This window comes from Siphateles boraxobius, unplaced genomic scaffold (assembly GCF_051911475.1).
Source record: "Siphateles boraxobius isolate OS27281-9 unplaced genomic scaffold, OSU_SipBor_1 5, whole genome shotgun sequence".
Classification (NCBI taxonomy): Eukaryota; Metazoa; Chordata; class Actinopteri; order Cypriniformes; family Leuciscidae; genus Siphateles; species Siphateles boraxobius.
In genome coordinates, this window is record NW_027509141.1 from 33891288 (window position 1) to 33903866 (window position 12579).

General features: G+C 44.7%; 1 protein-coding gene across 2 annotated transcripts in view; it reads right to left on the reverse strand.

Annotated features, from left to right (window-relative positions):
- trim62.1 (tripartite motif containing 62, tandem duplicate 1) overlaps nucleotides 1-10093 on the reverse strand; it is a 46640-nt gene extending 36547 nt beyond the window's left edge. Inside the window, exons 1-2 of one of the 2 annotated variants that reach the window (XM_077204119.1) lie at nucleotides 9932-10093; nucleotides 8106-8641 (exon numbers count right to left, since the gene is read on the reverse strand). In XM_077204119.1, coding sequence (XP_077060234.1) covers nucleotides 8106-8513 — 408 coding nt within the window. In that variant the 5' untranslated portion in view covers nucleotides 8514-8641; nucleotides 9932-10093. The remainder of the gene's footprint in view (nucleotides 1-8105; nucleotides 8642-9931) is intronic. The other variant, XM_077204117.1, reaches the window with a different exon arrangement.
- Nucleotides 10094-12579: the final 2486 nt, after the last annotated feature.

Genomic DNA, 12579 nt, shown 5'->3' on the forward strand with positions numbered 1-12579 from the left:
TTACACCAGACACTGAACACTTTCCATTTCTGGGCATATAAGCGTCTCGTGGAGGGCGCCCGCGCCTCAGCGATGGTTTTTAGTGCTCCGCTCGTGAGGTTCCTGGGAACCCGTTGAGGGGCCATGCATGAAGGGCCCACAGATCGGGGCGGGGATGAAATATCATCCCGTTGGCCTGACTGAGGAGGTCTGGCCTCAGTGGAATCGGCCGTGGTGCAGATTGCATTTGCATCAGATCTGGAAACCATGTTTGGTTCTTCCAGAGTGGGGCTATCAGCAGCACTGCGTCTTTCTCCTCTCTGACCCGACTGATGACCTGCGGTAGCATCGCGATCGGGGGAAAGGCATATAAGGGACGGCTCGGCCAGCTCTGGGCGAGCGCATCCATGCTTTTCGTGAAGAAAAGAGGGCAGTGCGCGTTCTCCTTGGAGGCGAAGAGGTCGATCTCCGCTTTGCCAAAGGTTTTCCATAACCAGTGAATCGTCAGCGGGTTGAGAGCCCATTCTCCTGGGAGAATTTTGTCTCTGGATAGCATGTCCGCCCCCTGGTTCAGGGCACCTGGCACATGCGCTGCTCTCAGCGAGCGCAAGTTGTGCTGGGACCATAAAATGAGTCTCCTGGCCATTGAATGCATGGAGCTCGACCTGAGTCCACCCTGGCGATTTATGTACGATACTACCGTCATGTTGTCCGTTCGGACCAAGACGTGTTCGTTTCTCAGCTGTGGGAGCAGGGCTCTGAGAGCCAAAGCGACCGCTTTCATTTCCAGACAGTTTATGTGTAGGCGCTTCTCCGGGTTTGACCAAAAGCCGGAGACAGGCCTGCCCTCGTAAAGGGCCCCCCAACCTATTTTGGAGGCATCTGTCGTTATCATCTTTCTCCTTGTGTTCACACCCAGACTCACGCCTGACTGGTACCAGTCGGCGGCTTTCCAGTGCGTCAGGGCTTTTATACAGCCGTGGTTCGCTCTGATTAAAAGGTGGCCCGAACGCCACGCGTGAGTAGGGACGCGGCTCTTGAGCCAGCGTTGGAGAGGGCGCATATGCAACAATCCTAGCTGGAGTACGGCCGATGCTGAGGCCATGAGACCGAGCATCCTCTGAAACCGCTTGACGGGGGCGAGCGCGCCCGCCCTGAATGATGTTGCAAGGCGCCGGATGGTGAGCGCGCGCTCTGATGAGAGACGCGCTGTCATTTGCATCGAGTCTAGAACTATTCCCAGGAAAGAAATCCTCTGGCTGGGAGATAGTATGCTTTTTGCAAAATTGATTCTTAGACCCAGGCATTCTAAATGGCTGATAATCCAAGATCTGTGTGTTATTAACTGACTCTCTGATTGTGCTAGAATCAGCCAATCGTCGAGATAATTCAGTATTCGCACTCCCCTTCGCCTTAGGGGGGAAAGTGCTGCATCCATACATTTCGTGAATGTACGGGGAGCCAGGGACAGGCCGAACGGAAGTACTGTGTACTGGTACGACTGTCCCTCGAAAGCGAATCTCAGAAACGGCCTGTGATGAGGCGCTATTGGAATGTGAAAGTAAGCATCTTTCAGATCCACTGAGAGAAACCAATCTCCTGGGCGTACTTGCGCGAGGATATGCTTGGTTGTTAACATTCTGAACGAGCGAATCATTAGTGCTTTGTTCAGGTGTCTGAGATCTAGGATGGGGCGGAGACCGCCATCCTTTTTCGGGACGAGAAAATAGCGGCTGTAAAAACCTGCCTCGCTCAGAGAGGGGGGAACAGTTTCCACAGCACCCTTTTCTATTAGTTTGCGCACCTCGGTGCGTAGAACATGTGAGCACTCTTTTCTCACTTTCGTCTCGACCACAGTCGTAAAACGTGGTGGTCTGCGAGCGAACTGGAGCGAGTATCCGTGCTTTACTATATTCAATACCCATTTCGGCATATCTGGAATATTCTCCCATGCCGCTGCGTGTACAGATATGGGCTGAATACAGGCTAGGGGCGGGCCGCTGTGACGCAGGGACCCGGCCAGCGAATCGCCTGAGCTCATAGCTCTCAGAGGCGCGGGCGCGCGCTGAGCAGCTGAGTGAATGGGCGCGTGTGTGATTACAGCAGCGCGCGCTGTGTCTGTAAAACTCGCAGCCTGGGCTGGGGTTGTGTTTGACACTGTAAGGACAGTGTTTATAAGTGGGGGTGCATAAACAGTGGTAGGCACACGCGTCACTTTTATAATGTTTCCCGCTTTTACTGGGGATGAATTTATAACTGTGTGAACAGTGCTTGTGTGTAGTGGTGCGTACATGACCGTAGGCACGTGATCTACATTCATGGGGTGCGCAGCTTGAGCTGGGAATGAATTTGGCACTGTTTTGACAGTATCTGGGAATGCACACCTTGTGGACATGTGAACCCTTAGTGACACAGGCAGAAAAAGACTCTTTTTGTGTTTTCTGTGCGTCGCCGTAAAAACGGCGTTTGTTTGCAGGTGAGCGAGCTCTGTGACTGGCCCATTGACTGCTGTATGAACATATCCAGCCGCCTGTAAGGGGACTGGGTAATGCTTGAGCTTTTGCAGAGAGAGTGGTCCGGCTTTTGCGAGACACGCACTCTCTCTTTTCATTCTTGTGGCTAGGACGGCTTTCGAGGCTCGGGGTTCAGCACAATCTTGGGCCGAGGACCCCGTCGCTCAGAAGGCGGCTTGCGGTTGTGAGAGCGCGAGCGGCGTCGAGCGTCAGCCTGAGGCGCGGGCTGAGAGGCGGTGGGGGCTGTTCTAGCCCGCTGCGGCTGCGGCGGCCTCTGTCTGCTCTGCGATGAGCTGGAGCGCTTGGGCAGGAAATGCCGCATAGCTTGTGAAGCATTCTGGGCCTCAGTGAAGCGTTCGGCGAAACCCTTAACCGCCGGTCCAAACAGCCCGCTGGTGGAGATAGGCGCGTCGAGAAATGGCGCCTTATCCGCGTCCTTCATCTCAGTCAGAGTCAACCACAGATGGCGCTCGAGAACAGTCAAATTAGCCATGGCACGGCCGATAGACTGGGCGGTGGCCTTCGTGGCTCGCAGGGCTATGTCAGTCGCGCTGCGTAGGTCCTTAAAGGCTTCGGGTTCGGGGCCAGACTCGTCCATAGAGCGGAGAAGCTTGGCTTGGAACACTTGAAGTACCGCCATAGAGTGAAGCGCTGATGCAGCTTGGCCGGCGGCGGCGTAGGCGCGACCGGCGAGAGCTGAAGTAGTGCGGCAGGGCTTCGAGGGGTGGGAAGCTTTGGCTTTCCATCCGGTGGTGGAGGGCGGGCAGAGATGATTGGCCACGGCCTCCTCGAGGGGCGGTGTTCCCTCGTAGCCTCTTTCCTTCGCGCCGTCCACAGAGGAGAGCGAGGAAGAAAAAGAAGGCTTTAGGCGCGCAGAGTGGGGGGCTTTCCACGACTTGGTGAGTTTGTCGTGAACTTCCGGGAAGAAGGGAGAAGGCCTTTGCCGAGGGGCCTGCTGGCGCCCCTGCAGAAACCACTCATCCAGTCGGCTCCGGGTTGGTTCTTCGGGAGAAGACCAATCGAGCCCGAGGTCTTCCACGGCCTTAGAGAGAACGCGGATAATCTCGCTATCCATGGTGGAGCCCCCGCTCGCGCTAGCTAGCGTCGACGGGGCGGGGTCGAGAGTGGAGCCCGGCCAGTCGTCCGATGCAGCGTCGATTGACAAGCTGTCATCCATTCCCCCGTCGTCCTCGGACGCGCCGAAAGTCACAAGGCCCACCGCTCTGCTAGAGGGGTGTGGGTCCGGCTGGGTGAACTGAACCGGCGGTGGGGAAGGCAAGAGCGGCGGTGAAGCACGCGGAGACTGGCTCGGCGTGACGTCACTGAGCTCAGGTTCAGGAAGCCTCTGTGAGCGGCGCTTTTTCTTAGTGCGCGGCTCGAACAGAGGGATGGCGGCGATGGGCTCGCTCACGGCGAAAGCGGCGAGGCGAGCCCGCAGTGCGGAGAGACCCAGGTCGTCACATTCGGGGCATCCGCCCTTGGTCAAAGCAGCTTCTGCGTGGTCCCGGCCCAGGCAGCGAGCGCAGATGATGTGACGATCCCCGTCCGGGAGAAGGTCTCTGCACGACGCGCAGGAAGGCATTTGAAACAACGCCTTGGAAAATTTGCTCTTTTACAAGTGTCGCAGAGCGAACAGATGTAAATACTTGCGTGAGCAGTACGCCGGATGGCTCAGTAGGATCGCGTTAGAAGGCGGCTGAAGGTGCCGACGTCCTCGTAGCAAATCCCGCTGGTATGCTTTTCGACGGCGAAGCTTCAATAATCCGGAGGATCCAGCGAAGAAGGTGTTCGCTGAAGGAGATTAAATCTAAAGAACTCTCATGACGGGGCGCCCAATATATAGCTCTTGGCCACGCCCATCTTGGCGGGCTCTGACGCGCGCGGGCGCGAAGCGCGCTCATTGGTCGCGCATTCAGAGTCGCCCCGTCATTGGTTCGAGCAAGTTGCCGCAGCACAGCCAATGACCGAGCTGCCTTCGTTCATTGCTGTCAGCTGTGCAGCTGCAATGCGTTTTACATAAAGACTTCAATATTCTCGAGAAAAGGAGTTTTCCCATAGCGTAAGCTACTTACGCAATAGGAGAGACCTCTCGAAAGGGAACAGCACATAGACTTAAAGTAAAACGTGCAAAAGTGATTTCGGCACGGATAAAATACACCATGTTATTTAGGATGCCATCTCAACACAGTTTAAGACAAAGTTTTTCTATGTTAGCTCGTGTATAAAACAATCTGTTCCACTCAAACACTTCACTTGTCTTGATGACATCTGTGTAATTGCTGTTTTCTATCCATTTCCCAAGTACTTTCCCACTTCCAGACAATTAAACAGTCCTATTTAGATAATGCCAAGTTGCACTAAATGCAAGTGTCACTTTTAGCCACCTCTGACGTGTGTTATCAGACAATAGGAGTAGGTGCTGAATGACCAATATGTCAAACTAGAGTCAGTTGAGATAAAGAGCCGGTCTATTTATGTCAGGCAACAGCCATACAATTACTAACTTATTGCAATCCTCTAACCATGAATTATTCCATGCATTAACAAAAAAACCAAAAAACAGATAAATTATAAATTATAAGTTTCAGATAAATGTAAATATCAAATTATACTCCTAATTGTGCAAAAAAACTAAACAAAAAAAACTTTTGAAAGTTTAAAATGTAAAGAAATCACTCAATACAATAAAAAAGCAAATATGCAACTTTACCGACAAATATTAACACCCAGTCAATAAACTTATATTCAGAGTAATAATTCAGCATACAGACTAAAATGACAAAGAAATATTCTCAAGTAGAAAAAGGTTATGCATTGAGTAGATCTCCTTAATGAAGGGCACAGCTCATGATGCTTGTGTAATGAAATGAAATGTAATGAACCAGAAAATGAAAATGTTCAACATGTACATTGGCACAGTACAACAAAGCACATGAATAACAAAACGGACATCTAAAACAAATAAGATGCACTAAACTTCAAAGAGAAAAACCTCACTAAAAAATACAGGAAAGGTTTAATGTGAGTTGACCTACTCTTTGCCGTCTTTCAAGGCATGGTACTTTTGAGAACAGAGTTCACAATATACATGTACTGTAGGCGATGTTCGGTTGTAAAGACCAGGAAGTAAAAGAGAACCTAACAAAAGGCCTGCATCGAATAGGTTATACGAAAAGGGATATATGTAGTCCATGTGAAATCAGTGGGTTAGTTAGAATGTTTTGAAGCATCGGAAATACATTTTGGTCTTTTTGCCCAGCCATATTTATTTGAACCCGAATACACGGACGCACCAGATACACGTCAGCAGCGTCTTACGTCATCAGCGTCACTGCGGACTCGTGAACGCGGATCCCCAACAGAACCGGAAGACAATACAATGCTGAATAAAGTCGGAGTTTTTGTTATTTTTGGACCAAAATGTATTTCCGATGCTTCAAAACATTCTAACTAACCCACTGATGTCACATGGACTACTTTGATGATGTCTTTATTTCCTTTCTGGACAAGGACAGTATACCGTTCATACATTTTCAATGGAGGGACAGAAAACTCTCGGACTAAATCTAAAATATCTTAAACTGTGTTCTGAAGATGAACGGAGGTCTTACGGGCTTGGAGCGACATGAGGGTGAGTCATTAATGACATCATTTTCATTTTTGGGTAAACTAACCCTTTAACAGATGTTACTGTTTTTGTTAATGAACATAAATTTAACATAGTAGTATTAACTTGAGAACTCACTGTCAAATATGGGTTTCGAGGCAAAATATGTAATATTAATATTGCAGCCTGCACTACAAACTGTGCTGAAGATACGTGCCATCAAAGTCAGGCAAATGTTCACCTGTTTGGCAAGTGTTTGTCATGATATGTTCTGACAATAAAGAGGAGTTTAAAACCACAATTGACCCTTCGCTAAGCCACGCCCGAAAACCGCTACTGGCCAATCGTGTCTTAGCAACCGTAACTAGGCACGGGAGGTCTGGCAAGCCTTTGAGCAAGGGAAACATGCCGAAGCGTTGTGCAAATGGATTGTGCAAATCTGATTCCCGGTATCCTAAAAGTTTGGATGGGGGAGTGGAATTTTTTTCCTTCCTGAAAATCTAAAAGCCGAGGGGAGAAATGGTGATGTGCGTGGATCAGCAGTGTGGGAGACCCCATTCACATCTAAATGTCGACAGGAATAATATAAACACCTAACTTTATTGCTTTGAAGTTGGAAATAATGATGGTTCTTTGTTCATAATGCATATATTTTAACGTAAAATAAGACGATTAAAGACAAGACGGAGGCTCACTGACATACTTTAAAATATATTTCAGCATTTTGTTAATCGAAAGCCTACTACCCCTGACTGAGTAACTTTAACCCAATCCGATCGCGGCTCTCCCGGTGTTAGTGTTATTCCACAAGATTTATGGATAAGCTGTTTGATTTATAATTATTAGATTTTCACATTTCACTTACCCTGCTGTGCACGAACATAGCTGTTCCTCAATTTGTGTGTTTCCCATGTGAATGGTCGGCGTATGAGGCGCTGCTGCTGCGCTGGGACTATTGGCTTCAGCTTCAATTTTTATGAAATTATTCTCTAATCGGTTGCATATTATGTCGTGGATATATCCCTTGAATGCACTGCAGTTTAGTCTTGCTCTCTCAGATATTGGCAGAGTTCGCCAAAAATTACTAATTATCTCATTGGGAATGTCTGACACCGGTGCATACACACTGTAATAGACATGCCAGGCGCGAAAGCTTGACAGGCGTAGCAACAGTAACTAGGGAGGGCGGGGCTTGGCGAAGAGTCAATTTACGCTCTGGTTTCTACAACTTTCGCTTAGGAGCAAAAATCTGCTTTTAAACTTGAAAGAAATAAAGATTTGACATTTATCGTGATAATTATCGATATCGACTGATATAAAAAAATTATCGTGATAATTTTTTTGGCCATGTCGCCCAGCCCTACTCATGGACAAAAGACTTAATCACTGACCTACTGAAGAGCTATGACTATTTTAAAGAAATGCACTGTGGGTTTGGACACTAATTCCACACCTCATTCTTGATCACGGTAATCAGAAACCCTCCAATGACAACAGCAAGTTTTCAGATTCTCAACACTTCAAATTTTGTCAACTTTAGTTTATTGCGCTACATACTGTTACTGCCTAAGAACTGACCTTCCTCAAAGCCTGGCACCTTGTTTATTTCATTACATTTGAATTGCTCTTTACAACCTGTAAAGGTGATGATACACAGGGCAACTTTTTGGGCAATGTCGCTCGGCAATGTTGCCGTCAACGGGCAACCAGGTGAGACACAGGGCCCACGACCAGTCTAAATTATCCAGATAGACATTTATTGCCCATTTTCAATGGGAAAGTGCCCAAGCAACAATCGCTCGGCAAGATTGCCCAGCAACATTGCTCAAAAAGTTGCCCTGTGTATCATCACCTTAAGAAAACCGTAAAATTGCGGGATTTATCACATAATATGCCAATGGAAACAATAAGAGCTTTCATGGTGACATACATGACCTAGAGGAGAATAAGGGCTCGTGTTTATATATAAAAAATAAAATAAAAAATAAAAATATTTTAAAACAGACCTGTATTTCCTCATAGGCCTCGTCGACGGTGGTGACTTGGTGCTGTTCGTGTAAGGCGGGCTCATCACAGAAGAAGCACACCAAGCTCTTGTCACTCAAGCAGAAGAGCTTGACCTTTTCATGGTCCTTGCATGGGTACGAGTTCCTCTGGGCGTTGAGGATGGCGTCCAGAGGGAAAGCGGCGTACCTCTCCACGATGTTGGAGAGCTTGAGGCTCGGGGACAAAAGGGGATCCGTGAAGGTCCTCCTGCACTCCGGGCAGTCTCGTGTGCTGTGACGCTCCTGTCTGCTCCAGTGCTCAGTGATGCACTTACGACAGAAGTAGTGCTCGCAGCCGAAACTGACTGGGTCTTGATAAATGCTCAGACAAATGGAACACAAGAGCTCGTCTTTCAGACAGCAAGCCATTTGAATCTATGAAGGGGTCGGTCATGCACTGTGCAGGTAGCAGGACGCACAAACCCTGAGTTTATAAACCAGACGGGCTTCCTAAATGAGTCTTGAAAATGTTCCTCTACTGAATTAGATTAAATGTTCTAGAAAGGAAAAGCAGAAACGGAGAGAATAAGCAAGACATTTAAAAAAGATTTTGCAACAGGTACACTAAGTTTAACATTAGACTCTCGTGTGTCTCGTGTGCTTGTTCAGACATGGACTTTGCCCTAAATTATCATGCATTGATGAGCGAATGCAGATAAATCTTCTACTGACTGAAACCAGACAAGAAAAAGTTGATATTCCTTAATTAAAAGAGACTCGCCTGAAAATCTGATTATTTACTGCCCTCATTCTGGAGGATTCAATAGGACCTTATCAAGCCCATTAAAAATATAATTACATTTTCACTTAAGAATCGGAAACGATATTCCCACCCAGGCTAATTAAAGACATTCATTTCTAAAAGTTTTCTTTCTTTTTTTTCTTTTTTTGCAGACTGTCACTCAGTCACCATTCACTTTACCAGGATACAAAGGAATATTGAATGGAGGCCCAAACGTGCAGAAATTAAAAATTAAATAAATAAATAAAAGAACAAACTGAATAAAAGGAAAATAAAGCAATAAATGACTTGATTTAGTCCTGTATTTTTTTCCCTTTTTCCTTTACTATTTTCTGTATTTATTTTACTTTATTTATATACTACATATATTTAATTTAACTTTACTTTTATTCTTTTTATTTATTTTCCTATTATTACATGACATTACATTCATTATTTTTGCAGATTTGGGATTCCATAACTTGTCAAGTCCATTTAAAGAACAAATCAAATTATTAAAAATATTGCATTTAAAATTAAAAAAAGATTCAAAATGATATTGCTCGCTACTGGCTAATTAAAGACATTGAATTATAAAACAGATTAATTTATACAAGCTGTCACTCAGTCACCAAATACTTTTCAATAAGACCTTTTCAAATAAATTTAATGAATGAAATAAATAAACAATAGAAATAATCAAAATAAATCCACAAACGGTAATGATACAACTCGAATCATACACATAATGTCACACACACACAGATTGCCACAAGACTTCAACTAAAGATAATTGGGATGTTATCAAGTCTATTTAAATCAGCGGTATATAAATCAGAAAGCTCCTGTACTGTACATCATGCAAATTTCACAAAAGTTATGAGTATCACAGTTTTGTTTTAAAAAACAGCTTTTAAACAATTTCTCCTCCCTGTTTCCATTTTTTCTTCTTGTTGTTTATCAAAGCCGGCTGCTAAATAATTAGCCAGTTAGCAGGATGTGTAAACAGGTTTTCCATGTATTCAATCCTCTGAAAAAAACTGACATTATCAGTTCATTCACTTACCCCAAACGGTCCTGACGCGTTATACACTAGAAAAAAACAACTGTCACATAATTATAAGAACGGCTCGTTGTTTTAATAACAAATTTTCATCACGTCAGATCCTTCAAAGCTGAAGCGACCGACCGCACGCGCAGCTCTTCACAATCCCAAAGCTCTGAACTCGCTCCAGAGGCGCACAGCAACGGAACGAACCAACTCCACAAAGGGGGGGGGAGACACAAATAGACAACAAGCTAATATATCTCTCTTTGGACTTTTATTCGTGCTGTAAGGACATTAAGAAAATTAAATACTTTCAGTTTGTGTTTATCATCTGTCCTGGATTCGTGAAGTATATAGAACGTTTTTACACGGATGAAGGGTGAATCCCTCCCGCTGCTGTGATGGTACAGCTCCGGCTTCCTCATCACAGGCATATGATAATATCAGGGTGATTGCTCGCACTCTGCTGGCGTATATTTGTAGGTCGACACAAAACACAAATGTGTTTTTATACAATGAGTTCAACATAGTATTCATTTATTTAAATTAAAGAAAGTTTGAAGTCAATCCAAAAATCCAGATTTCAAAGCAAATAATTCAGTTTATTGTTTTTTTTAATATGCAATTGTACATATGGTCATAGTAAATAAATTGTCATAGACCTCAGTGCAACTTGGCAAAAGTGCATTACGATTTTACATAATGACAATAATCTCATGAAGCCTGTTCCAGGGTCATAATAATAAAAAGATTCATCAAGAAGATAGAAGAAGATTGAGCAATTAATGCAAAAGTATTTATACATCATGGAAGAATTTGTCCTGCTTTTCTTATTAATTTTCCCATAGAAAATACATTTTTAAATACATTTATATTGAACATAGATATAGAAAAAAGTCTTTTAAGGCCCGTTCACACTAAATACGATAACTAGGCTAATACGATAACAATAAAGATGTAGATCTAAAAATTATCCTAAATATAAAATAATAGCTGAGTTCACGAACAAACTATCATGATAACGGCAAAGAGAAACTATATCGTTGGAATCACTTCTAGAACGATTTTTCCAGCGGATGACCGATATAAACAATGACAGCCAATCAGAATCAGTTCCGCTTTGAAGAGCTCGAGCATTTACAGGCATTGTTCTGTCATCATTTACTCACCCTCAAGTTGTTCCAAACCTGTACAAGTTTCTTTCTTTTGCTCTGTGTGTGTGTGTGTGTGTGTGTGTGTGTGTGTGTGTGTGTGTGTGTGTGTGTGTGTGTGTGTGTGTGTGTGTGTGTGTGTGTGTGTGTGTGTGTGTGTGTGTGTGTGTGTGTGTGTGTGTTTATATTACATTGTGGGGACCAAATGTCCCCACAAGTATAGTAAAACCTGAAATCACCTACATTGTGGAAAACAGCGTATAAATCATACTAAGTAATGTTTTTTGAAAATGTAAAAATGCAGAAAGTTGTGTGTGATGGGTAGGTTTAGGGATAGGGGCAGTGTTAGGGGACAGAATATACAGTTTGTACAGTATAAAAACCATTACGCCTACGGAGAGTCCCCACAAAGATGTGTGCGCCTGTTTGTGTGTGTGTGTGTGTGTGTGTGTGTGTGTGTGTGTGTGTGTGTGTGTGTGTGTGTGTGTGTGTGTGTGTGTGTGTGTGTGTGTGTGTGTGTGTGTGAGTCATTGTAGGCCATAAGGCCGCAGATTAGCAGAACAAGTGTTGTGCAAAACAACAGGTCAACTGCCTGACTAAATTACTGTCCTTATTATTGTCAAAGCTCTTTCCAAAGAATGCCAATGTAATTGTGTTTTCACCTTTACTTGCGCACCCACATTTCCCGACACTGGCCTCACACATCTCACTTCAGAAGCTGGCCTTTGACCCCCAACCCTCTCGCTGAGCTATTCTGATGCTCGTGGTTTGACTTCTGCCAAGACACATTTAACATCACTGACAACTGTATCATTAAAAGAAATAAGGATGCCTTCCTCACCTGTCCCCACTTTACAGGAAGAATGAGAATTTATGAATCAGCAGTTTATGAGGTTGACAGATATCAATGCAATCCTTGTTTATCTCTCTAGTTTCGGTTTGAAAATCTGAGGTCCTGTGGTTTACATTCATTACTTGCATCTCAGTTGCAGCGCAGTCAGTATCTTCAGTGCAACACACTGTGTGTTCATTCTGAAAGCTTGCAACAAAGACCTATCAGAATTCATTCATAGCTTGCATTGCATTTGAGAAACGGCGTGCTGTTAATGGGTAGGTCGTCGGTTTGCTTCCCTGCCTCAAATTGATGTCAGGATTTCCTGTCATAGAGTACAGCGCAAACAAGCCATTTCCCACAAACAACTCTATCTCTGTTGTCTGCTTACTCATAATCATAATGCTGTGGTTTCACAACAGGGATGGATTATGGAGAACACAGCATACTGAAATGACTCACCTATAGCACCTATAAGCTTTCTGCAAACTGTGAACTTTTAGAAAACAAACTTTCGCACTATTTAATTTGCTCAACAGTGGCCATTCATGCATCACAGTCTTTTTTTTCTTTCTGAATCCATACACAATCTCATTTCCAATATCACATTAGAATTTATCCTTTATTCTGTGATGGAACGATGCACTAGGATGTAATCTGTGTAAAAATGGATTTACACAAAA